The sequence below is a fragment of the Triticum dicoccoides genome, chromosome 5A (genome assembly GCF_002162155.2).
Source record: "Triticum dicoccoides isolate Atlit2015 ecotype Zavitan chromosome 5A, WEW_v2.0, whole genome shotgun sequence".
Taxonomy (NCBI): Eukaryota; Viridiplantae; Streptophyta; class Magnoliopsida; order Poales; family Poaceae; genus Triticum; species Triticum dicoccoides.
Window position 1 is genome coordinate 52,194,483 of NC_041388.1, and position 27,760 is coordinate 52,222,242.

The 27,760-nt window shown below is 43.2% G+C and overlaps 1 protein-coding gene and 1 pseudogene across 1 annotated transcript in view; one reads left to right on the top strand and one right to left on the bottom strand.

The window, feature by feature from the left end:
- LOC119299212 (thiosulfate/3-mercaptopyruvate sulfurtransferase 2-like) overlaps positions 1-6,307 on the top strand; it is a 6,486-nt gene extending 179 nt beyond the window's left edge. The window contains exons 2-12 of the mRNA XM_037576465.1: positions 94-309; positions 907-966; positions 1,099-1,161; positions 1,908-2,032; positions 2,233-2,395; positions 2,585-2,644; positions 2,730-2,788; positions 4,408-4,489; positions 4,604-4,667; positions 5,833-5,900; positions 5,976-6,307. Of these exons, the coding sequence (XP_037432362.1) occupies positions 94-309; positions 907-966; positions 1,099-1,161; positions 1,908-2,032; positions 2,233-2,395; positions 2,585-2,644; positions 2,730-2,788; positions 4,408-4,489; positions 4,604-4,667; positions 5,833-5,900; positions 5,976-6,074 (1,059 nt within the window). The 3' untranslated portion in view covers positions 6,075-6,307. The remainder of the gene's footprint in view (positions 1-93; positions 310-906; positions 967-1,098; positions 1,162-1,907; positions 2,033-2,232; positions 2,396-2,584; positions 2,645-2,729; positions 2,789-4,407; positions 4,490-4,603; positions 4,668-5,832; positions 5,901-5,975) is intronic.
- A 121-nt stretch (positions 6,308-6,428) lies between these two features.
- Positions 6,429-8,664, bottom strand: LOC119299210 (annotated as a pseudogene).
- Positions 8,665-27,760: the final 19,096 nt, after the last annotated feature.

The window sequence follows — 27,760 nt, forward strand, 5'->3', positions numbered from 1 at the left end:
CGCCGGCACGCCCCCCGCGGTCGTAACCCTGCCGCTGCAACCCCCGCCTCGATCCGCCAGGTCTGACGGCGCTCTGTGTTTGGAAACTTGCAGGGCAGGGTCGGATGGGCGCGCGCGGCGGAGGTCGGCTGCGGGGCGTCGCTGTCGCCGTCGATGACGCGGTTCGGGATCGCCGCGCGCTTCAACGCCACCTCGTCGGCCGTGTCGGAGGCCGCCGCCGCGTCGGGCGCCGTCCACGCGGTGCCGCGGACCGAGCCTGTCGTGTCCGCCGAGTGGCTCCACGCCAACCTCAGGGACCCCGATGTGAAGGTATAGCACTTGCGGTTCTGCTGCGCCTGCCCTCTGAAATCTGAATGTCAGTTGTACAGTTAGTATAGTCTAGATTTAAGACAGGGTACTCATATGGCTGGGGTTCTGCTGCCGTGGCAATTTGGTCAGCGCTGCTACAAGTGATAAATCTGTTTGCTAAACTAGTGATGTTAGCTAGTACGTGAATCGATATTTTAGCTGAAAGAGGATTTTGATGGGTGTTGTTTTAGCACTAGCAGCAATCTCAAGTCTTTAAAAAACAAACGAAGTGCCTCTATATTACAGTTCATGACGAAAGTCAACGCCCCTCGGCTGCAATTTTTCGTCTGCACAATTTACACTGCGTCCACATTACGGATAAACCTATTTCCAAAAAGAAAATCTTTGTTACTGAAAAATGGTACATTTTGGAGACCTTTTCTTTCTCGACATTATTGACATAGTCTCGGGCTCTCATCACAATGAATAATAGAACATATACTACTAGGAGGAATCACATTTAACTATGCTTTTCATAGGATAGTTTTGTTGCTGTTAAATATGTCCACTGGCATACATTGTACGTAGTATCTTATTATGCTCTTACTTTTTGTCTAGGTACTTGATGCCTCTTGGTATATGCCTGCAGAACAAAGGAATCCACTTCAGGAGTACCAGGTAATAATGGTTACATGTGTTATGTTCATGGTATGAAATTGTTCTGCCATTGCACTTCGCTGATGGCTGTATATGCTTACTGTTGTTGTTTATTTATTTAAGGATCCTAATATTTACTTCATTCTTTCCTAGGTGGCTCATATCCCTGGTGCCTTATTCTTTGATGTCGATGGAATATCTGACAGAGCATCTAATGTAAGTTCTGCTCACGAATTAAAAATTAGTCGAACTTTGTTAGTCTCTACATGTTATATCACTGTCCCATTTCGAGCATCCAGTGTAAGTTCTGCTCGTGAATTGCAGATTAGTTGTATGAACTTTATTCGTTTATATTACTCTGCATTTCTTTACCTGTGACATGTGCTTTTCTCTATACTTCTTTATTGATATCTTACCATAGATACTCACAGCATTGCTGTGCATTATGCATTTCAATAGTAGGCCAGAACACAAGGTAGAGAATTAACCGAGTCTCCTCAGTTCACTTTTTAACAAGGGCATGTTGACAGCTCCAGTTCGATTAATAGATTGAACCAAAACACCTGACTCAATATATCAGTCCATGTTGATACATAACATTTGTAGAGGATGACACTGGAAGTACTATTCTCTTGCATATCAGCAGCTAAAATATTAGCCAACTCCAGAAGTACAAGTTCAGGAAAAAGGGGCACGGAAACAGCAACCGCCATGCCACAAAACAGTGAACACACAGAGATTTTTTTTAGTTGTGATCTGACGATTCCTATTTTTAACCCCTTATTAGTTGATGATTTAAAGTCACTGAGTTAGTGAAGTTTGGTTTCTTATAGCTACATGAGCGAGCTTAACATACTTGGTGTGATAGTACAAACGTTTTTGTTTCTATTCTTGTTTTCTATGTTCTTCCCTTTCCTGTCTTCAACCTTCACATGAACTGAATGTATTATTTTTTGAGTCAGCTGCCACACATGCTGCCATCTGAAAAAGCATTTTCTGCCGCTGTGTCTTCCCTTGGCATCTACAACAAAGATGGAATAGTAGTTTATGATGGAAAGGGTCTATTTAGCGCTGCCCGTGTTTGGTGGTAAGTTTATTATTTTTCCTTCCTCAGAACTAGGCAAAACAAGCTAGACTAGAATTCCATAAGAAACAAGAGACAATTCTTGTTTTCTGTTATTCTTAGATGATTATAGTTTTGTTACCAGTGCATGTGTGACATGCTTCATTTGTAAAGTTTGTTTTTACTTAACTGCATGTGCTTGATGTTTGTTACCTTGATAACAGGATGTTTCGTGCTTATGGACATGACAAAGTTTGGGTTTTGGATGGAGGTTTGCCCGAATGGCGTGCTTCTGGGTATGACGTTGAATCAAGTGCCTCTAGTGATGCTATCTTAAAAGCCAGTGCTGCTAGTGAAGCAATTGAGAAAGTTTATCAGGGGCAATCGGTAAATTATCTTACACCTCTCCTTTTGTTTTGGCAATACTGCATCTGGAATCTCAGTGTGTCTTACTAGTACAACTGATTTATCAATCTCTTAATTCCGATATCTAAGTAACTATTAGCTGTCGTAATGGGTTCTTTTCTTCATATTTAGTTATATATAAAAGAACTTACATTCATCTGTTTGATGTAGGTTGGTCCCGCCACATTTGAAGCAAAGTTGCAGCCTCATCTTCTTTGGAATCTTGATCAGGTTAGTGGTGTTCTTTTCCACTGTGTCGCCATTCACTAAATTCATACTGCATGTTGGATATAACTGATGTACATAATTTGCTCAGGTGAAAGAGAATATCGAGGCCCAGACACATCAACTTATAGATGCTCGAGGGAAGCCTAGGTAATGCTAATATTTTATTCTGGAAAACGATACTTTATTCTTTATTCTGTACATAGTCTTGTCCTTCATCTTTATTCTTTTAAGGCTTGTATATGTATTATGCTGGCTTTTAAGAGGCAGTTCTGTTTTTTCTGGTACGGGTAACCATCAAATATGTTAAAATGTTTTTTTTTGGAGCTGCAACAGAAAAATCTTTGAGCCCTTATCTTTTTGCATTGGTGATGGATGAGGTCACAAGGGATATACAAGGAGATATCCCATGGTGTATGCTCTTTGCGGATAATGTGGTGCTAGTTGACGATAGTCGGACGGGGGTAAATAGGAAGTTAGAGTCATGGGACAAACCTTGGAATCGAAAGGGTTTAGGCTTAGTAGAACTAAAACCGAGTACATGATGTGCGGTGTCAGTGCTACTAGGTGTGAGGAGGAGGCTGTTAGCCTTGATGGCCAGGTGGTACCTCGGAAGGACACCTTTCGGTATTTGGGGTCAATGCTACAGGAGGATGGGGGTATTGATGAAGATGTGAACCATCGAATCAAAGCCGGATGGATGAAGTGGCACCAAGCTTCTGGCATTCTCTGTGACAAGAGAGTGCCACAAAAGCTAAAAGGCAAGTTCTACAGGACGGCAGTTCGACCCGCAATGTTGTATGGCGCTGAGTGTTGGCCGACTAAAAGGCGACATGTTCAACAGTTAGGTGTGGCGGAGATGCGTATGTTGAGATGGATGTGTGGCCACACGAGGAAGGATCGAGTCCGGAATGATGATATACGAGATAGAGTTGGGGTAGCACCAATTGAAGAGAAGCTTGTCCAACTTCGTGTGAGATGGTTTGGGCATATTCAGCGCAGGCCTCCAGAAGCTCCAGTGCATAGCGGACGGCTAAAGCATGCGGAGAATGTCAAGAGAGGGCGGGGTAGACCGAATTTGACATGGGAGGAGCCCGTTAAGAGAGACCTGAAGGATTGGAGTATCACCAAAGAGCTAGATATGGACAGGGGTGCGTGGAAGCTTGCTATCCATGTAACCAGAGCCGTGAGTTGGTTGCGAGATCTTATGGGTTTCACCTCTAGCCTACCCCAACTTGTTTGGGACTAAAGGCTTTGTTGTTGTTGTTGTTGTTGTTGTTGCAACAGAAAAATCTTTGATTTTGGTAGACATTCAGTTACTAAATAATTGCATACTGTTGCACTGTAATGCACCTCATAGAAATGACAAAGTGACCCTAATAAGTAGCTATATTCAGCAGAAATTATTTGGATAATCTTCATAGTCAGACTCATCATGCTATCCTTCTAGAGCGTACCAAGTGCCGGAAACTCCCACACAAGGTGGGGTCTGGGTAAGGGAATTTCTAGACAGCCTTACCTTGCATAATAATTCTGCAAGGAGGCTTGTTCGAAGTCTAGAATATTTATTTGTCAATAAGTAGGCACCATTTTTTTGCATTTTGAGTATACTTTTGTTGTTGTCTTGCCCTGTCCAACCGTAATACTTGACATGGTTTATGATATCGACTTGTGCTTCTTGTTTGTTACCTCCTGAAAAAGGTGAAATGCTTCATTGAGCTGTATGTGATGCCTATCAGTTACATACTCTGACATGCAATGTATGCCAGATTTGATGGTGCAGTTCCAGAGCCACGCAAGGGAATAAGAAGCGGGCATGTGCCTGGGAGCAAATGCGTTCCTTTTCCTCAGGTTGAAACTTGGAATAATCGATTCAGTTTTGTACTCGTATTTTGAACATGATGATACTTTGGTTAAATTTGCATTGTGCATAGATGTTGCTAAGTCTTCTTTGACTTTCTGCAGGTGCTTGACAGTTCACAGAAGCTATTGCCTGCAGATGATCTCCGTAAGCGATTCGAGCAAGAAGGTATGTACTTTATTCATGTAAATTTTCAGAACACTTCCTCCTGCTAGTGACGCCCTCCAGGCTGTGTTTGTCCGGGTTGGAAGTATTTTCCTCACCCTTTTGAAATTATCTGTGCATGTTAACTGCTAAACTAATATTGTGTCATTCCAAATGTTAGCATAGCTTCTTCAAATGTCCAGCCATTGATTACGAGTCGAGGGACTAGTCGAGACTAGTCGCTAGACTAGTCTATGAGTCGCATTCTGTGTGTCGACTAGAAATCTCGTGTAGACTAGTTCGCTGAGTCGAGGAGTCGAAGGACTAGTCGTAGACTAGTCTAGACTAGTCGTGCACCTTGAGTCGTTCGACTTATTTTTTTTATTTTTTAGGGATTGGGAGGGGATAAGTGAGCCAGCCACCCTGCCCCTTTCCCTCCATTGCTTATGCTCTTCATGGATCTGCACTCCTCTGCTCTGGCCCTTTCCCTCCATTGCTTCTGCTCTCCCTAGATCTGCCCTACGGTCTCCCTCTGCTGCCTTCTGGCTACTGGATCCGCTCGTCCCTCAGGTTGCAGTAAGCAAGCAAGCATACTAGCAAAGTAATTTCTCCCTTCTCTTCTTCCCTTCTTTGATTCGATTTTTACCCCCTGCCCTCTTCTTTATTTCGTTTTGTTTGCTTCAGTTTCAAGATCCTTAGGTCTAAACTGCAATGCCTATGCCGGAAATATCTCAAGTACTGTATTCAGCAGCTGCAGCTCAGACCAATGAGCAATATGATCCATCGAAGGATCCTGCAAGAAGCCAACTAGGAGCAAGGATCCAACATGGAAATATGCTTACTGGACTAATCTGCAGGACAAATTGACGCTCCAATGCACTTTCTATAGTATATATTACATATTAATACTAGGTTTTAGTAATTGATTACTGCAAGTTGTGAACTACAGTACCATGTCGACTAGTCCAGCAGTAGTCTAGACTAGTCACGATTAGTCTATGAGTCTCAACCTTCGAACGACTCGTCGACTCGTAAACGTTGTGTCCAGCATAATTGTGTTTGGCACCCAGTGGCTCATGTTTATGCCTGTTTTAGTTGTATTTAGTGCAGAAATGAACTATGGCCAATTGGCCGTAGTATTTCCAGTCTTTTTCTAATTCTTCTGGTTTGGTTTTGACTTTTGAATCAGGTATATCACTTGATCAACCCATTGTGACCTCTTGCGGCACTGGTGTGACAGCATGTGTTCTAGCTTTGGTAAGTTTCCCTGGGATTTGAGATGCAAATATTTTTTGCTGATGCATGTTGCTAAAGCGTATTGTCCCATTTTAGGGTCTTCATCGCCTCGGCAAAACTGATGTTGCTGTATATGATGGATCATGGACTGAATGGGGTGCTCACCCTGACACTCCAGTTGCTACCGCTGTTTAGTCTCCCGTGCAGTTTATGGAGCGCCATCTTTTGTACTCCCACCTCTCAGTGTATTAAGGTCAGAAGGCAAAGGAGACTGAAGAGTTTGGGTGGGTGTAAGGTTGTGGAAGCGACGCTGTTCGGCGTTTTCATTGTAAATTATCGAAACAGAGAAAATTGGAATATATACACTATGTGAATCAATGGTCGATCACTTCTCTGCGCTGGGTAATAATAAAGACATAACAAAATTACACTGCCATTGTTTAGACGTACTTTTTTTTTGAAACGAGATTAGACGTACTTCACTTTCTGCAGCTATGTTATGCAACTTCTACCGATCGAATTCTGTTTTACTATGAATTTATGTTACACCTGTACATACTTCTCAAAATCAGTTTGAGAATCTGATGCATCATTTCAGCAGGGGATGCTTCAGTCGATCTTGCTGCTAGGGTGGTACCGGCCGTGCTGATGCTGACGACTTGCAACTGAAGAAGTGCCAGAGCTACAAGGTGTGCCGGTGTTGCTGCTGCAGCCTGTCACGGTGAAGATGTAGAAGTGAAAGTACCGACCTGCGGCATGAAGGTCGCCACTGGCATCCTTGATGGGAGGCTGGGCAGCGGCGACTCGAACCGCAGTGCGTTGACAGCCTGCCTGATGGTCGGCCTCAAGCTCTGATCAGGGTGAGCGCACCAGAGTCCGACAACCATCACACACTCCATCTCCTTGCCGTCAAATTCTCCTTGTAGCCGCTCATCGGCAGCGTCAAGAATCCTTCCCCTGCCGTACCAGTCCCAGACCCACTGAGTCAGGTGCATCGTGTCGTCCTCGTGCTCAGCTGTAACCAGAGGGCGCCTGCCGCAGGCGATCTCAAGGAGGACGACGCCGAGGCTGTAGACGTCTGACTCGGCGTTTGTTTTGCCGGTGATCACGCATTCCGGGTCCATGTACCCCATGGTGCCAGCGAACACCGTGGTGTGTGATCCTCGGCCATGGTTGACGAGCCTGGCCAGCCCGAAGTCACCGAGCTTGGCGACGAAGGAGGCGTCCAGCATGACATTGCTTGGCTTGATGTCCCTGTGCAGGACGCACTGCTCCCACTCCTGGTGAAGGTACAGGAGGGCAGAGCCGAGTCCCAGCACAATCTCATGCCTGACCGGCCATGGGAGCACGGCAGTGTTGTTGCGGCCGTAGAGGTGTGTGTCGAGGCTGCCGTTGGGCATCGGCTCGTACACGAGGAGGAGCTCGCCGCCGCCGTGGCACCAGCCGATGAGCTGCACCAGGTTCCGGTGCCGAAGCCGGCTTATGATCCTCACCTCGGAGGCATACTCCTTCCTCCCTTGCCTGGAGCCCTTGGAAACTCTCTTGATGGCAACGTCAATGTTCATTTCCTTCAAGAATCCTCTGTACACCGAGCCGAATCCTCCTTCCCCGAGCTTCTTCTCGTCGGAGAAGCTGTCAGTAGCCATGGCCAGCTCGCCGCAGCGGAACCGCTTTGGCCCGGTCCCTTTCTCGAAGTCGTCTTCCATGGCCAGGTCGTCGCCGTCCAAGAAACTGCTCTCTTCCGCCGCCGTAGAGAGAGACAGACCAAGGAGCCAAGAATGATCAGTGACGACACGGAACCGACTGAGAGGCCGATGACAAGCGCTCTTCTGGAGCCGGACGATGATTCTGAAGGAAAAATAAAATCCATGGAAAACACTGCATCAGCATCATAGCAATTCACACTTTCACTCCTGTGTCTGCAAAGATGCGAGTAGGATGGGGACTCACCACCCGGCTGTGCAGACGGCGGCGGCGGTGACCGTGGAGATGGCGGCGGCGGCGGCGGCTGTGGAGATGGCTGCGGCGGTTCAGGTGGGAGGGTGATGTCGAAGGCGCCAAGCTGGTATTTGACGTAGCAGCTGTACGCCTTGATGGCACCGCCGGTCTGGTCTTTGAAGGTTGCCGTGAGCTGCCCGACCACGGAGGAGAGGCACCCGGAGCACGCTGACCCGTTGAGATCCCTGGTGCACTGCGCCAGTCCGTACACCAGCTTCGCCGCGTCGCCATCGTAAGCCGTGGTCCCGTTCGCCACTCGCGACGGCGAGCTCGCCGCCTGCCCCGTGAGGCCGGTCATCAGCTTGAGCCACGCGTTGAACATCTTGGTCGGGTCGACGGTGACGCCCGCGACGCTCGTGGCCTCGAGGACGCCCACGTCGAGGTCGGCGACGGAGAAGGAGGAGGCTGGCGAGTACCGGAGCACGCACGCGTCGTATGCCGCGCTCACGTTCCGGCTTCCGGGGCACTCACTCGTGATCCGGGCTGGAGCATCGGCCAGGCATTCCTGGCACTGCATCGCGTTGCTGTCGGCGTAGCACATGACGAGGCCGAAGACCTGGTCGGGCGTCCCCGGCAGCCCGGCCGTGCCGTTGTAGAACCAGCCGTTATCGCCGGCAGCCGCGGGGAGGGCGGCGAGGAGCTCGTCGAGGCTCTTCTTGTACTGGCTGCCGTCGGTGTAGTTATCTTTAGTCGAGCAGGAAGGGTTACCATTACCAATCGCCGCTGCCGGCGTGGCGCAGAACGAGCCGATGACGGCGAGGAGTAGAAGGACACGCCGGGAAGCCATCGACGGCCGGTGATCGAACGCCGATGCCAGGACGATAAGGATGCGTTCGGTTTCCTGAACCACAGGAAATGAGGTGCAGGAAGAATCTAGAGGACGAGTAATGCTACGTCCAGAAATTTTGAGGGGTTTTATGGGTTGACTTTGACTTGGCAAATTGTGATTGGATTAAAGGGAAAGGAACCTCACCCAGCGGAAATTCAGGGGACGATGCAGAGAATTGGAGAAGGGAGACACTAAGAGCATCTCCAACAGACGAGCTATCGGACACGGAACCCTTCCGTGTCGTGTTACACTTACAAATATACATATGAAAGTTTTGTTCTTTTTTTTTTGCGGGGTATATGAAAGTTTTGTTCATCCGCCCATCCTGTTCGAACGGGCCTGAAGATACAAAACACTTGTTATTTATGTGCCAAAAGGCAAAAGAGGTTTGGGAGAAGCTAGGATTGCACGAGGCCATTTAAAAAGCTTGTGAGATCGATCGTGTGGGAGAGGCAGTATTTGAATTTCTACTTATGCCAGAACACGAGCTATCTATAGTGGGCATACGGAATGTTCACAAACTGATCGCTATAACAGCCTGGTGGAAAAGACCTTCACTAGTCCATCAGGGAAAGACCGAAGATGTATACCAAATTTCGATGGGAGCCTGTGCTATAATGACAAACTATGTTAATGCCCAATCCTCTAGGACAACAAATGGAATAGAAGGATGGATGAGAACCCCTCTAGGTTTTGTGAAATTAAATGTCGATGCCTCTTTCGATCAATACATGCTTAGAGGCACAGTGGGATCTGTACTTAGAGATGACAAAGGAAGATTCATTGTTGGATCTAATTGGAGGATGAATTGGCGTGCAGATGTTTTAACAACAGAAGCCATGGCACTATGATTTGGCATATTACTTGCACAAAAAGGCGAGAAGCAACTGTCTTGTTGTTAACTCTGACAATATGGAAGTAATTGACACCATGAAGAATGAAGGACATTCAGCGGGAGCGGCGGCTGCTGTGTTTGATGATTGTTACTTTATGGCTTGTGATTTTCTGTTAATTAGATTTAAACATTGTAATAGGGAGACAAATAAAGTAGCTTATGAAATTGTTAGATTAGCTAAATTTTCTGAGACAAGGGATTTGTTTGAGAAACCTATGAATGATATTGTAAATTTTCTTATAGACTATGTAACCATTATTTTTAATAAATAAAGAGGATGTTTTACTTCAAAAGAAAAACAGGCACGCTACCGGTTCTAAAAAAAACCATATTGTTTTTTTGCAGCGGTGAAATAGCATGTTAGCGCGCACATGAGGGTCGTTGCTTTACCAGGCGTTGCAAAATTTAGCGCGCCGCTATAGCGCTTCACCAGGCGCTGCAAAATCCAGCGTGCAGGACCAATCGGTGGTTGATTTTTTTTTGAAACAACACATACAGAAAAATATGAAACAACACATAGTTCAAATTCATAGCATAATTCAAGCCCCAAACTACAAGCAAGTTCATACGATGCTAAGATAAGGCATGCTAATAAAACTAGATAAAACGATGCAAATAAAACTAGATAAAACTACTCCTCATCCTTTTCGGTGGTGTAGTCCGACGACGTAAACGCGTCGAGCCACCGAGGGTCTTCATCGCCCCAGGTCGACGCACGTCCCAACTCGATCTGGGCTTCCGCTAGTTCCTTCCGTGCACGCTTGTCCACCCGACGCACGGCTCGCTCCGCTCTCCTCTACAGCCAGAACTCGTTCTCGGCGGCGACATCCTGCGGGAAGCGCTCATGCCACACCGCCATGGCGTGCTCGTCCACCTTGGTGATGAGGAGGCGGCGATCCTCGTCGCGGATTAGTCCTGAGGGAGGCACGAGATCCTGCGTCTGCTCGCGCGTCCGCACGTTGGTGAAGTTCATCTGTGACCGAGGTCGCCCGAGGCGCCACGCCACCGCGTCGTACGCGCGGGCGGTCTTGAACGTGCCAAGCCCGAGGCATGTATCCTCGGAGCGGATCTCCGCGTAATACATGCTAGAGGGGCGGAGGCGGACGCCATGGTAGCCCGAGCTACTTCTGGGGCGCGGCAGTATGACATGGCGCCGGGAGAGGCAGGGGGAGAAGGTGCAACGGCGGCGGGGCGCTGGAAGAGGCGGGGGAGAAGGGGCGGCGACGACGGGGCACCGAAAGAGGCGAGGAAGAAGGCGCGGCGGGAGGAAACGAGTGACGGTTGGCGGACGCCCGTGCACGGCTTTTAACTAGCATGCTAGGCGACACGCATCAAAACTGCCGTCCGCGCTGCCACTTTTTCCTGCGCGCCAAACTTTCATGCGCCTGCGGGAGCGCGCCGCACGGCCTATGCTTGTCCTCAAGCAATTCAGTTGACAAACTGAAAGAAAGAAAGAAAAAACTTTTACAAATTCTGTTTGCTCTTGTTGTAAATATGTCAAGCTAGCATTCAAGTTTTCAACAAAGATTATAACTAACCACATTTGCAATAATTCTCAGGTCTCATGATTACTCATATCAATAATATGATCAGCTAGCAAGCCATAATAATAAATCTCGGATGACAACACTTTCTCAAAACAATCATAATATGATATAACAAGATGGTATCTCGCTAGCCCTTTCTGAGACCGTAAAACATAAATGCAGAGCACCTTTAAAGATCAAGGACTGACTAGACAGTGTAATTCATGGTAAAAGAGATCCAATCATAGTCATACCCAATATAAATTAACAGTGATGAATGCAAATGAAAGATGTGCTCTCCAGCTAGTGCTTTGTAATAAGAGGGTGATGACTCAACATAAAAGTAAATGGATAGGCCCTTCGCAGGGGGAAGCAGGGATTTGTAGAGGTGCCAGAGCTCGGTTTTGCAATAGAGATAAATTGTATTTTGAGCGATATACTTTCATTGTCAACGTAACAAATAAGAGATGGCGATATCTTCCATGCTAAACACATTATAGGCGGTTCCCAACAGAATGGTAAAGTTTATACTCCCCCTCCACCAACAGGCATCAATCCATGCTTGCTCGAAACAACGAGTGCCTCCAACATACATCAGGTCCCAGGGGGAATTTTGTTTGCAATTAATTTTGATTTAGTTTGCATAAAGCATGGGACTGGGCATCCCGGTGACCAGCCATTTTCTCGTGAGTGAGGAGCGGAATCCACTCCTCTTGAGAATAACCCGCCTAACACGGAAGATAAGGACATCCTTGGTTGATACATGAGCTATTCGAGCATACAAAACAGAATGTTTATTTGAAGGTTTAGAGTTTGGCACATACAAATTTACTTGGAACGGAAGGTAGATACCGCATATAGGAAGGTATAGTGGACTCATTTGGAATAACTTTAGGGTTTAAGGGATTGGATGCACAAGCAGTATTCCCGCTTAGTACAAGTGAAGGCTAGCAAAAGACTGGGAAGCGACCAACTAGAGAGCGACAACAGCCATGTACATGCATTAAAATTAATAAACATTGGATGCAAGCATGAGTAGGATATAATCCACCATGAACATAAATATCATGAAGGCTATGTTGATTTGTTTCAACTACATGCGTGAACATGTGCCAAGTCAAGTCACTTAAATCATTCAAAGGAGGATACCACCCTATCATACCACATCATAATCATCTCAATAGCATGTTGGCATGCAAGGTAAACCATTATAAATCATAGCTAATCAAGCATGGCACAAGCAACTATGATCTCTAATTGTCATTGCAAACATGTTTATTCATAATAAGCTGAATCAAGAACGAGGGACTCATCATATTTACAAAAACAAAAGAGGTCAAGTTCATACCAGTTTTTTTCATCTCAGTCAGTCCATCATATATCATCATAATTGCCTTTCACTTGCACGACCGAACAGTGTGAATAATAATAAGAGTGCACGTGCATTGGACTAAGCTGGAATTCCCCCAAGCTTAGGCTTTTGGCCTAAGTTGGTCTATGGCCACGGCTGGCCTGGCTGATATCCATAATAATAGTTGTTGGGGTCATACTGTGATGAGGAATAGTTGGGATTATACTGATGTGCAGCGGTTATCGCCTGCTGAGCTCCAGCGTGGAGTCAAGCTGCCTCCGCTCTCCTCTCATACTCTTCTGCCTCCTCTCTGGTAATAACATATCTTATTTTTGTGCGAAGATGAATACTCAAACCTCCTCACAAATGAACTTGTGAGATCATGATACTGGGGGCATTTGTTAGCCTCAAAATCCTCAAGACCGGCATTGCGCAAATATGCTTTGAATTCTTCTTTAATTCTCGCACGGTCCATAAAAGTTTCCGACGGCCATTCGCAAGGCCGTATCGGAGCGTCTCTTGGTGGATCCTCGTCAGCATCGCGCATAGCAATCCTGGGTCCTTGCTTCTTAGAGGAACCACCTTGGAACATCTTCCTAAGCATAATGTTTTTCTCTGAAAAATTCTGAAATTTTTAGTAACTTCAAACAAAAGTGAACCAACTTTAATAAAACTGATAGCAACTACTCCTACAAGTGCCTAGAGCCTATATCAAGCATTAGAACTACTTGGGACCATATAAATTTGACATGCAAGCTCAAGAACATGGTCACCTATGCAGCACAAATTTACAAAGAATAAAGCACTAGAATAAAAACTAATTGGACCAATGGAGGAGTCACATACCAAGGAATAATCTCCCCAAGCAGTTTTGCGAGAGGTGCTTTGAGAAAGGAGATCGAAAATCACAGCAAAAGTGGCTGGAACTCGTGCTTGAGTTGGTTTTTCGGGTTTGTGTGAGACAGAGGAAGAAGATGGGTGTTGTGATAAGTGGAGGAGGGCCACCGTGGGCCCACGAGGCAGGGGGCGCGCCCTAGAGGGGGGGGGCGCCCACCACCCTCGTGGCCAGGTGGCAGCTCCTCCCGCGGTAATTTTTGCACAGTAAATCCTCAAATATTCCCGAAAAAATCATATTAAATTGGCATGGCATTCTGAGGACTTTTATTTTCGGGATATTTTTATATTGCACGAATAAGTCAGGAAACAGACAGAAAAATACTATTTTTACTTTATTTCTACTAATTAACAAAAAGTATAGAGAGGGTACAAAAGTTTGTGCTTCTAGTTTCATCCATCTCATGCTCATCAAAAAGAATCCACTAACAAGGTTGATCAAGTCTTGTTAACAAACTCATTCCGATAATCATGAAACCGGGGAAATTTTGAATAACACTAAGTTACCTCAACGAGGATATGCACATCCCCTATAATAAGTATATCATATTTCTTTTTGGCAGTAGGGAGAGGAAATTCAAAACCTCCAAATATAATCGATGGAAATTTTCCAATGGAGTTGATACTATGAACTTGAGGTTGTTTCCTCGGAAAGTGTACCGTATGCTCATTACCATTAGCATGAAAAGTGACATTGCCTTTGTTGCAATCAATAACAGCCCCTGCAGTATTAAGAAAAGGTCTTCCAAGAATAATAGACATACTATCATCCTCGGGAATATCAAGAATAACAAAGACCGTTAAAATAGTAACGTTTGCAACCACAACAGGCACATCCTCACATATACCGACAGGTATAGCAGTTGATTTATCAGCCATTTGCAAAGATATTTCAGTAGGTGTCAGCTTGTTCAAGTCAAGTCTACGATATAAAGAGAAAGGCATAACACTAACACCGGCTCCAAGATCACATAAAGCAGTTTTAATATAATTTCTTTTAATGGAGCAAGGTATAGTAGGTACTTCAGGATCTCCAAGTTTCTTTGGTATTCCGCCCTTAAAAGTATAATTAGCAAGCATGGTGGAAATTTCAGCTTCCGGTATCTTTCTTTTATTAGTAATGATATCCTTCATATATTTAGCATAAGGATTTGTTTTGAGCACATCAGTTAATCGCATACGCAAAAAGATAGGCCTAATCATTTCAGCAAAGCGCTCAAAATCCTCATCATCCTTTTTCTTGGATGGTTTCGGAGGAAAAGGCATGGGTTTCTGAACAGGTCTCCTTTACCATGTTTCTTTCTTTACCATGTTTCCTAGCAACAAAGTCTCTTTTATCATAACGTTGATTCTTTGATTGTGTGTTATCAAGATCAACAACAGGTCAATTTCTACATCATTGTCATTACTAGGTTGAGCATCATCAGAACATCATCATTAATATTTTCATTAGGTTCATGTTCATTACCAGATTGTGTTTCATCATCAGACATAGATATATCATTTGGATTATCAGGTGGTTCAACAATAGGTTCACTAGAAGTTTGCACAGTTCTATCATTTTTCTTTTTCTTCTTTTTAGAAGAATTAGGAACATCAATATTATTTCTTTGAGAATCTTGCTCGATTCTCTTAGGGTGGCCTTCACGACACAAAGGTTCCTGAGTCATTCTACCAGTTCTAGTAGCCACTCTGACAGCATAATCATTTTTCTTACTATTCATTTCATCAAGCACTTCTTTTTGAGCCTTAAGTACTTGTTCTACTTGAGTGGTAACCATAGAAGCATGTTTGCTAACAAGTTTAAGTTCACCTTTAATATTAGCCATATAATCACCCAAGCGTCTAATCATATAAGCATTTTCTTTTAATTTTCTACCAAAATAAGCATTGAAGTCGTCTTGCTTAAACATAAAGTTATCAAACTCATCCAAGCACTGACTAGCAATTTTAGTAGGAGGGACTTCAGCTTTATCATATCTATAGAGAGAATTTACCTTTACTACCTGTGTCGGGATATCGGGATCAGGAGGTTCTTCATTAAATAAAGAATTGAGATCATATGTTTCTTCAACAGGCGGTATATTAAGACCATGTATTTCTTCAATAGGAGGTAAATTCTTAACATCTTCAGCTTTAATACCTTTTTCTTTCATAGATTTCTTTGCCTCTTGCATATCTTCGGGACTGAGGAATAGAACACCTCTCTTCTTCGGAGTTGGTTTAGGAATAGGCTTAGTAATTGGAGCAGGAGCTGGCTCAGGAGGTGCCCAATTATTTTCATTTGTCAACATATTATTCAATAGAATTTTAGCTTCATCCGGTGTTCTTTCCCTGAAAAGAGAACCAGCACAACTATCCAGGTAATCTCTGGAAGCATCGGTTAGTCCATTATAAAAGAGATCGAGTATTTCAGATTTCTTAAGAGGATGATCAGGCAAAGCATTAAGTAACTTGAGAAGCCTCCCCCAAGCTTGTGGGAGACTCTCTTCTTTAATTTGCACGAAGTTGTATATTTCCCTCAAAGCAGCTTGTTTCTTATGAGGAGGGAAATATTTAGCAGAGAAGTAATAAATCATATCCTGGGGATTACGCACACAACAAGGATCAAGAGAATTAAACCATATCTTAGCATCACCCTTTAATGAGAACGGGAATATTTTGAGTATATAGAAATAACGCGATCTCTCATCATTAGTGAACAGGGCAGTTGTATCATTTAACTTAGTAAGATGTGCCACAACAGTTTCAGATTCATAGCCATAAAACGGATTAGATTCCACCAAAGTAATTATATCAGGATCAACAGAGAATTCATAATCCTTATCAGGAACACAAATAGGTGAAGTAGCAAAAGCAGGGTCGGGTTTCATTTTATCTCTAAGTGATTCTTTGTTCCATTTAACTAATAACCTCTTAAGCTCATATCTATCCCTGCAAGCTAAAATAGCGGCAGAAGATTCCATATCAAAAAGATAGCCCTCAGGAATATCAGGCATATTTTCATCATCGTATTCAGATTCAATAATTTCTTTTTATCTAGCCCTACCAATTTTTTCATCAAGAAATTCACCAAGGGGCATAGTAGTATCAGGCATAGAAGCAGTTTCATCATAAGTATCATGCATAGCAGAAGTGGCATCATCAATAACATGCGACATATCAGAACGAATAGCAGAAACAGGTGTAGGTGTCGCAAACTTACTCATAATAGAAGGTGAATCAAGTGCAGAGCTAGATGGCAGTTCCTTACCTCCCCTCGTAGTTGAGGGATAGATCTTGGTTTTTGGATCTCTCAAGTTCTTCATACTGATAAGCAGATATAAATCCCAAGTGACTCAAAGAATAGAGCTATGCTCCCCGGCAACGGCGCCAAAAATTAGTCTTAATAATGCTACGTCTCGAGCTAGCGTTGGTTTTCCCCGAAGAGGAGGGGGTGATGCAGCACAGTAGCGTAAGTATTTCCCTCAGTTTTTGAGAACCAAGGTATCAATCCAGTAGGAGGTCACGTGCAAGTCCCTCGTACCTGCACAAAACGGTAGCAACTCGCAACCAACGCTTAGGGGTTGTCAATCCCTTCACGGTCACTTACGAGAGTGAGATCTGATAGAGACAATATTTTTGGTAATTTTGGTATAAAGATGCAAAGTGAAAAGTAAAAGCAAAACAAGTAAAATAAAGTAATGGAGATTGATATGATGAGAATAGACCCGGGGGCCATAGGTTTCACTAGTGGCTTCTCTCAAGAGCATAGATATTCTATGGTGGGTGAACAAATTACTGTTGAGCAATTGATAGAATTTAGCATAGTTATGAGGTTATCTAGGTATGATCATGTATATAGGCATCACGTTCGTGACAAGTAGACCGACTCCTGCCTGCATCTACTACTATTACTCCACTCATCGACCGCTATCCAGCATGCATCTAGAGTATTAAGTTAAAAACAGAGTAACGCCTTAAGCAAGATGACATGATGTAGAGGAATAAATTCATGCAATATGATAAATACCCCATCTTGTTATCCTCGATGGCAACAATACAATACGTGCCTTGCAACTCTTTCTGTCACTGAGTAAGGACACCTCAAGATTGAACCCAAAGCTAAGCACTTCTCCCATTGCAAGAACTACCAATCTAGTTGCCAAACCAAACGGATAATTCGAAGAGACTTGCAAAGATAACTCAATCATACATAAAAGAATTCAGAGAAGATTCAAATATTATTCATAGATAAGTTGGATCATAAACCCACAATTCATCGGTCTCAACAAACACACCGCAAAAGAAGATTACATCGAATAGATCTCCACGAGAGAGGGGGAGAACATTGTATTGAGATCCAAAAAGAGAGAAGAAGCCATCTAGCTACTAGCTATGGACCCGAAGGTCTGAAGTAAACTACTCACACTTCATCGGAAGGGCTATGGTGTTGATGTAGAAGCCCTCCATGATGGATGCCCTCTCCGGCGGAGCTCCAGAATAGGCCCCAAGATGGGATCTCGTGGATACAGGAAGTTGCGGCGGTGGAATTAGGTTTTTCGCTCCGTCTTTGGTCTAATGGGGGTACGCAGGTATATATAGGAGGAAGGAGCACGTCAGTGGAGCTCCGAGGGGCCCACGAGGCAGGGGGCGCGCCCAGGGGGGGCGCCCTCCACCCTCGTGACCTCCCCGGAAACTTCTTGGAGTAGGGTCCAAGTCTCCTGGATCACGTTCGGTGAGAAGATCACGTTCCCGAAGGTTTCATTCCGTTTGGACTCCGTTTGATATTCTGTTTCCTCGAAATACTGAAATAGGCAAAAAAAACAGCAATTCTGGGCTGGGCCTCTGGTTATTAGGTTAGTCCCAAAAATAATATAAAAGTGGAAAATAAAGCCCAATATAGTCCAAAACAGTAGATAAAGTAGCATGGAGCAATCAAAAATTATAGATACGTTGGAGACGTATCAGGCATCCCCAAGCTTAATTCCTGCTCGTCCTCGAGTAGGTAAATGATAAAAAGAGAACTTTTGATGCGGAGTGATATTTTGGCATAATTTCAATGTAAATCTTCTTAATCATGGTATGAATATTCAGATCCGAAAGGTTCAAGACAAAAGTTCGTATTGACATAGAAAATGATAATACTTCAAGCATACTAATCAAACAATTATGTCATCTCAAAATAACATGGCCAAAGGAAGTTCATCCCTACAAAATCATATAGTTAGGCTATGCTTCATTTTCGTCACACAAAGATGTTCCCAACTTCTATACCCCCGATGACAAGCCAAGCAATTGTTTCATACTCAAATAATCTCAAACTTTTTCAACCTTCACGCAATACATGAGCGCGAGCCATGGACATAGCACTATGGGTGGTATAGAATATGATGATGGGGATTGTGTGGAGAAGACAAAAAAAGGAGAAAGTCTCACATCAACGAGGCTAATCAATGAGCTATGGAGATGCCCATCAATTGATGTTAATGCAAGGAGTAGGGATTGCCATGCAACGGATGCACTAGAGCTAAGAATGCTCAACAAAAGAAAACTAGTGGGTGTGCATCCAACTTGCTTGCTCATGAAGACCTAGGGAATTTTGAGGAAGCCCATCGTTGGAATATACAAGCCAAGTTCTATAATGAAAAATTCCCACTAGTATGAACAAGACAACTTATGAGACTCACTATATGAAAATCATGGTGCTACTTTGAAGCACAATATATGAGACTCACTACATGAAGAACAAGGTTCTACTTTGAAGCACAAGTGTGGAAAAAGAGATAGTAGCATTGCCCTTTTTATTTTCTCTTTTTTTTGGGCCTTTCTCTCTCTCTTTTTTTGATTGGGCAATGCTCTAATAATGATGATCATCACACTTCTATCGATTACAACATAATGATTACAACTCGATACTAGAACAAGATATGACTCTATATGAATGCCTCAGGCGGTGTACCGGGATGGTGCAATGAATCAAGAGTGACATGTATGAAAAATAATGCATGGTGGCTTTGCCACAAATACGATGTCAACTACAAGATCATGCAATGGCAATATGACAAAAGTAAAGCATGTCATGATGATGATGATGATGATGGAAGTTGCATGGCAATATATCTCGGAATGGCTATGGAAATGCCATGATAGATAGGTATGGTGGCTGTTTTGAGGAAGATATAGGGAGGTTTATGTGTGAAAGAGCGTATCATATCACGGGGTTTGGATGCACCGGCGAAGTTTGGACCAACTCTCAATGTGAGAAAGGGCAATGCACAGTACCGAAGAGGCTAGCAAATGGCGGAAAGGTAAAAGTGCGTATAATCCATGGACTCAACATTAGTCAAAAGAACTCATATACTTATTGCAAAAATTTAGAAGTCATAAAAAATCAAGTACTACGTGCATGCTCCTAGGGGGATAGATTGGTAGGAAAAGACCATCGCTCGTCCCTGACCGCCACTCATAAGGATGCACAAGCCAGGTACACTTCATGCTTCAAATTTGTTACACAACTTTAACCATACGTGCATGCTATGGGACTTGCTAACTTCAACACAAGTATTTCTCAAATTCACAACTACTCAACTAGCACGACTATGATATTATCACCTCCATATCTCAAAACAATTATCAAGCATCAAACTTATCTTAGTATTCAACCCACTAAAAAGAAAGTTTCATATATTTTGAATACCAAGTATATTAACATTAAGCAAATTACCATGCTATTAACGACTCTCAAAATAATCTAAGTGAAGCATGAGAGATCAAGTTTCTTTAAAACAAACCACCACCGTGCTCTAAAAGATCTAAGTGAAGCACTAGAGCAAAAATTATCACGCTCAAAAAGACATAAGTGAAGCACATAGAGTAAACTATCAAGCTCAAAAGATATAAGTGAAGCACATAGAGTATTCTAACAAATTTCAATTCATACATGGCTCTCTCAAAAGGTGTGTATAGAAAGGATGATTGTGGTAGACTAACAAGCAAAGACACAAATAATACAAGACGCTCCAAGCAAAACACATATCATGTGGTGAATAAAAATATAGCTCCAAGTAAATTACCGATGGAAGTGGACGAAAGAGGGGATGCCTTCCGGGGCATCCCCAAGCTTTGACTTTTTGGTGTCCTTGGATTATCTTGGGGGTTCCATGGGCATCCCCAAGCTTAGGCTCTTTCCACTCCTTGTTCCATAATCCATCAAAAGAATTCACCCAAAACTTGAAAACTTCACAACACAAAACTCAATAGAAATCTCGTGAGCTCCGTTAGAGAAAGAAAACAAAAGACTACTTTAAGGTACTGTAGTGAACTTATTATTTATTTGTATTGGTGTTAAATCTACTGTATTCCAACTTCTCTATGGTTTATAAACTATTTTACTAGCCATAGATTCATCAAAATAAGCAAACAACACACGCAAAACAGAATCTGTCAAAAACAGAACAGTCTGTAGTAATCTGTTACTAACGCGAACTTCTGGAACCCAAAAAATTCTACCAAAATTAGAAGGCCTGTTAAATTTGTTTATTGATCAGCAGCAATTGGAATTACTATTTTATCACGTTCTGGTGATTTTTGACAATTCGGGCACTGAGCGCAAAGATTCTGGAAATTACAGCAAGATCAAATAACTATCTTCCAAGAAGATCTAATAGGTTTAACTTGGCACAAACACTAATTAAATGATAAAACCACATCTAAACAGAATCTAGATGGATTATTTATTCCTAAACAGAACCAAAAACAAAAAACACAAAATAAAATTGGGTTGCCTCCCAACAAGCGCTATCGTTTAACGCCCCTAGCTAGGCATAAAAGCAAGGATAGATCTAGGTATTGCCATCTTTGGTAGGCAATCTATAAGTGGCTCTCATGATAGATTCATATGGTAATTTTATGTTCTTTCTAGGAAAGTGTTCCATGCCCTTCTTTAAGGGAAATTGGAATTTAATATTCCCTTCCTTCATATCAATAATTGCACCAATCATTCTAAGAAAAGGTCTACCAAGAATAATAGGACATGAAGGATTGCAATCTATATCAAGAACGATAAAATCTACGGGCACATAATTCCTATTTGCAATAATAAGAACATCATTAATTCTTCCCATAGGCTTTTTAATAGTGGAATCAGCAAGATGCAAGTTTAGAGAGCAATCATCAAAGTCACGGAAATCTAGCAAATCACACAAAGCTTTGGGGATAGTAGAGACACTAGCACCCAAATCACCAAAGCATGAAACTCATAATTTTTAATTTTAATCTTAATTGTAGGTTCCCACTCATCATGGAGTTTTCTAGGGATAGAAACTTTCAACTCAAGCTTTTCTTCATAAGATTGCATTAAGGCGTCAACAGTGTGTTCGGTAAAGGCCTTATTTCGACTATAAGCATGAGGAGAATTTAACACGGATTGCAACAAGGAAATACAATCAATTAAAGAGCAATTTTTATAGTTAAATTCCTTGAGATCCAAAATAGTGGGTTTAGCAATATCTAGATTTTTATTTCTTTCAATCCCTTTTTTATCAATTTCATCATCAGGATCTAAAAACTCAGAATTCTTAGAACGCCTTCTAGGTAAGGGAAGATCATAATCAGATTCATCAAGATTCACATTGCAAAACAACGATTTAATAGGGGACTAATCAATAACTTTCAGATCTTCATCTTGATTTTCATAGGAATTTGGTTTAGCAGCCATCTTATTGACTAAGGTGGCTTGCATATCCGAAATTTCAGCGGTCGTTTTTTCAAGATGAGCAATTTGGGCTCTTACACCATCAAATTCTTTGGACATATCATCGAGCTCTTTATTCATATAACTCATAAAACTCTTTTGTTCCTTAAGCTCATTTCTAAAGAAATTATTATGCTCAAATTGCAAGACCATAAACTTCCTGACATCATTTTCGATATCTTCTAGCCTTTTAAGGTGAAGATCACCAAAATTAGGTAAGGCCATCGTGACGAACAAGCAAGCAAACTAACACATGAGCAAACAAAAGGAAAAGGGAAAGAGAGGGCGAATAAAACGGCAAGGGTGAAGTGGGGGAGAGGAAAACGAGAGGCAAATGGCAAATAATGTAATGTGAGAGATAGAGATTGTGATGGGTACTTGGTATGTTGACTTTTGCGTAGGCTTCCCCGGCAACGGCGACAGAAATGGCTCATTGACGGGAGAGTAAATCTTGACTTGACTTGGCGTAGGCCTCCCCGGCAACGGCGCCAGAAATCCTTCTTGCTACGTCTCGAGCTAGCGTTGGTTTTCCCCGAAGAGGAGGGGGTGATGCAGCACAGTAGCGTAAGTATTTCCCTCAGTTTTTGAGAACCAAGGTATCAATCCAGTAGGAGGTGACGCGCAAGTCCCTCATACCTGCACAAAACGGTAGCAACTCGCAACCAACGCTTAGGGGTTGTCAATCCCTTCACGATCACTTACGAGAGTGAGATCTGATAGAGATAATATTTTTGGTATTTTTGGTATACAGATGCAAAGTGAAAAGTAAAAGCAAAACAAGTAAAATAAAGTAATGGAGATTGATATGATGAGAATAGACCCAGGGGCCATAGGTTTCACTAGTGGCTTCTCTCAAGAGCATAGATATTCTACGGTGGGTGAACAAATTACTGTTGAGAAATTGATAGAATTTAGCATAGTTATGAGGTTATCTAGGTATGATCATGTATATAGGCATCACGTCCGTGACAAGTAGACCGACTCCTGCTTGCATCTACTACTATTACTCCACTCATCGACCGCTATCCAGCATGCATCTAGAGTATTAAGTTAAAAACAGAGTAACGCCTTAAGCAAGATGACATGATGTAGAGGAATAAATTCATGCAATATGATAAATACCCCATCTTGTTATCCTCGATGGCAACAATACAATACGTGCCTTGCAACTCTTTCTGTCACTGAGTAAGGACACCGCAAGATTGAACCCGAAGCTAAGCACTTCTCCCATTGCAAGAACTACCAATCTAGTTGGCCAAACCAAACGGATAATTCGAAGAGACTTGCAAAGATAACTCAATCATACATAAAAGAATTCAGAGAAGATTCAAATATTATTCATAGATAAGTTGGATCATAAACCCACAATTCATCATTCTCAACAAACACACCGCAAAAGAAGATTACATCGAATAGATCTCCACGAGAGAGGGGGAGAACATTGTATTGAGATCCAAAAAGAGAGAAGAAGCCATCTAGCTACTAGCTATGGACCCGAAGGTCTGAAGTAAACTACTCACACTTCATCGGAAGGGCTATGGTGTTGATGTGGAAGCCCTCCGTGATGGATGCCCTCTCCGGCGGAGCTCCGGAATAGGCCCCAAGATGGGATCTCGTGGATACAGGAAGTTGCGGCGGTGGAATTAGGTTTTTGGCTCCGTCTTTGGTCTAATGGGGGTACGTAGGTATATATAGGAGGAAGGAGCACGTCAGTGGAGCTCCGAGGGGCCCACGAGGCAGGGGGGCGCGCCCAGGGGGGCGCCCTCCACCCTCGTGACCTCCCCGGAAACTTCTTGGAGTAGGGTCCAAGTCTCCTGGATCACGTTCGGTGAGAAGATCACGTTCCCGAAGGTTTCATTCCGTTTGGACTCTGTTAGATATTCTGTTTCCTCGAAATACTGAAATAGGCAAAAAAAAACCCAGCAATTCTGGGCTGGGCCTCCGGTTAATAGGTTAGTCCCAAAAATAATATAAAAGTGGAAAATAAAGCCCAATATAGTCCAAAACAGTAGATAAAGTAGCATGGAGCAATCAAAAATTATAGATACGTTGGAGACGTATCAGGGACACATCAGTAACTTTCAGGTCTTCATCTTGATTTTCATAGGATTTAGAAGAACACGCTTTAATAAAGGCATCTTTGTAAGCACGCATCCTAGCGGTTCTTTCTTTGCACTCATCAATGAAAATTCTCATGGCTTTGAGAGACTCATTGATATCATGCTTAGGAGGAATAGATCTAAGCTTTAAAGAATCAACCTCAAGAGAAATTCTATCAACGTTCCTAGCCAAATCATCAACTTTAAGCAATTTCTCTTCAAGCAAAGCATTGAAATTCTTTTGCGAATTCATAAATTCTTTAACACTACTCTCAAATTCAGAGGGCATTTTATTAAAATTTCCATAAGAGTTGTTATAGGAATTTCCATAATTATTAGAAGGATTACTAGGATAAGGCCTAGAATTAAAATTCCCTCTATACGCGTTGTTACCAAAACTATTCCTACCAACAAAATTCACATCCATAGATTCATTATTATTCTCAAGCAAAGTAGATAAAGGCACATTATTGGGATCAGAAGAAACACTCTTAACAAATAAATTCCTAAGTTCATCCATCTTTTCACTCAAAACATTGATTTCTTCTATAGCATGCACTTTTTTATTAGTAGATCTTTCAGTATGCCATTGATAATAATTGACCATAATATTATCTAGGAGTTTAGTAGCATCTCCTAAAGTGATTTCCATAAAAGTGCCTCCCGCGGCCGAATCTAAAAGATTTCTAGAGGCAAAATTCAATCCAGCATAAATTTTTTGTATAATCATCGATAAGTTCAAACCATGAGTAGGACAATTACGTAGCATTAATTTCATTCTCTCCCAAGCTTGTGCAACATGTTTATGATCAAGTTGCTTAAAATTCATAATATCATTCCTAAGAGAGATAATCTTAGCGGGAGGAAAATACTTAGAGATAAAAGCATCTTTGCACTTGTTCCAAGAATCAATACTATTTTTAGGCAAAGATGAAAACCACGCTTTAGTGTCACGACCGGTTTTCCGGGTAATAAATTTCCAGAAAAGACCGTCGTGCTCATCAGCCCCAGGATTACTGTTAGCTGATGAGGCTCCAACTTGATGCAGAAATTCCAAGCAGAATACAACATATGTAGTACAAGACCATTCTGGCCTGTGAGTACAACAAATGGTTTCTAGTGGTTGATGGCGGAAGCGGGTTGTGAAACATCAGTGTCTATGGGACTCCATTTCCCACGGGAACAGCTGACCAGGTTAACTCCTATCTTCGCGAGGCTGCTATCTCCATTACTTAGGTGCCGGGGCTGTCATCGCGTCGCTCCTCTTCGTGCAAGAAAATCTGGCCAAGACAATAGCCAGGGACAAGCCAGTGAGTACTTTGAATGTACTCGCAAACATTATGAACACATGTATAATATAACAATGATGTGCTGAAAATATTTTATGCTCATGACATCAGTCACAAAAGATAAATAAATCTCTGATGCGTGCAAGCAAGTTATTTATAAAATTGCAATAACATAGTAGTGTTAAAAATTATGAAATAAATAACAAGCAAAGCCACAGTCGGGCGTCTGAGCGACACCACATAAAGGGCTTTAAAAGAAATGCCACAGTCGGGTGTCTGAGCGACACCACATAAAGGGCTTTAAAAGAAATGCCACAGTCGGGCGTCTTAGCGACACCACATAAAGGGCTTTAAAAGAAATGCCACAGTCGGGCGTCTGAGCGACACCACATAAAGGGCTTTAAAAGAAATGCCACAGTCGGGCGTCTGAGCGACACCATAAAAAGGGCTTTAAAAGAAATGCCACAGTCGGGCGTCTGAGCGACACCACACAAAGGGCTTTAGAATAAACAATCATAGTGAATATCCCGGAGGTAGAATCATCCCAGAGATACTCGATAATAACAATAATATCACGGGTTAGTCAACAATAATAATAATCATAATTATCACAAGTCACAGGTAGTAGTTCCAGTTCTGGTTAACAATTTCACCTCCGAAGACCGACACTAAGACCGACACCTGACCCATCCCAGACTGTAATCCTTAACCATGGACACGGCTATTCGAATAGGTTTATTCTCTGCAGAGGGTGTACTCTTTACCCACGAGTAACGGATTTCTTTAGTCCATCGGGACTAATTCCGTCTATGGTCTTTTTGTTGAAAACACACCTAACTTGCACACACCAGCTTAACTCACACGTGTCTGGAATCACCCACGACACCTGTCAAGCAAACTCTAAGTGGGGAGGCTACAACCTCGCGTAGCATGGGATCAAATTTATATCGCGCGCTCTAAGGGGTGGCCTCCCCTCTCGGTCCCAACCGGAAACACCCATGCCCCCGGACCAGGTGGCCTGCCTACCAGCTACAACCGGTATCTTCCACCATGGCCTCTATGTACGGTGTGTGCTAGAAAGAGGTTGACAACTTACTGAACCGTACTCTACTTGCTGTAGAGACGAGTGGTAGTACGAAACAAGTATGGGGGTTACTGGCACAAGACTCGATCTACGGTCGACTCAGGAGGTTTAAGTATTCCCTGCATGATTAGCATGACGGATATATTTCATCCAACAGAGTCACCGCTCATATCACCTTACCATGCCATACTAGACATAACCGTCCCGACGGAGACCGGCGACAAACTCATGCCTACCCAAGGCAGAGGTTTTCCCGGGTTCCTGCCGGTATGCATGCAAGGCACATGAGGGTGATTATCATCACAAGTGTGTTCATTTCCAACAGCATGGAAATCACTAATATGCACTCATGCATATGATCATACTACATGAAATAACAAGTCCTTCGAAATGCGGTGGTGCTATAAATGTATCAACGATCACACCAAAAATATTATGCCGGGATTCAGAATGCTTGCCTTCAATGTGTGGAAAGGCAGGGTGTACTCCAAAACTTGAAACATTTCTCCTCTCTTCAAAAATCCTATTTTAGCAATATAAAAGAATTAACACACAAAATAAAAACAGCACCAAAAGTTGTTCTGATTTTTTTTCAAATAAATCTTAAAATAAACTAGGTGAAATTTGAGAGAGGTAGGAAAAAGAATCAATTCATTTGGAGTTATATTTAAAAAGTTATAGACAGTCAAAGCTGTGGTCAAAATCTGTTTTTAATAAAATCAGGAAAAGGAAAACGTTTCAAACGAAATTACGCTTTCGGTGCAGAGAAAACATATTTGCGCCCTTTACGCCTCCACTTAACCACGTGGACCGGCGCTGGGTCTCTGATGGTGGGCCCGCCTGGCCCACTGGTCAGGTTTGACCAGTCGCCCGCGTCGTCTCCCTCCTCTGCCCGAGTGGAGCGGGGCTCCGGTGATCATCGCCGGCGAACGGTGGCTCTGTTCGGAAAGCTGAGGCCACCAGCGGATTCAGGGGCCGAGGTGGTCACTCCGGTAGTCGTAGGGTCGTCGGAGGTGGAGGAAATCGCCAGGGGCGAGCTCCGCGGCGGAGGGAAGCTTCGGTGGTAAAGTGGTTTTGTGGCGGCGATGGCTCCCGATAAAAATTAAGTAGGGGGAAGAGTTCACGGGAGGATGAGGAGGTTTCTGGCAAGGAGAACGGAGAGGGGGAGGCTCTGGAGGCACC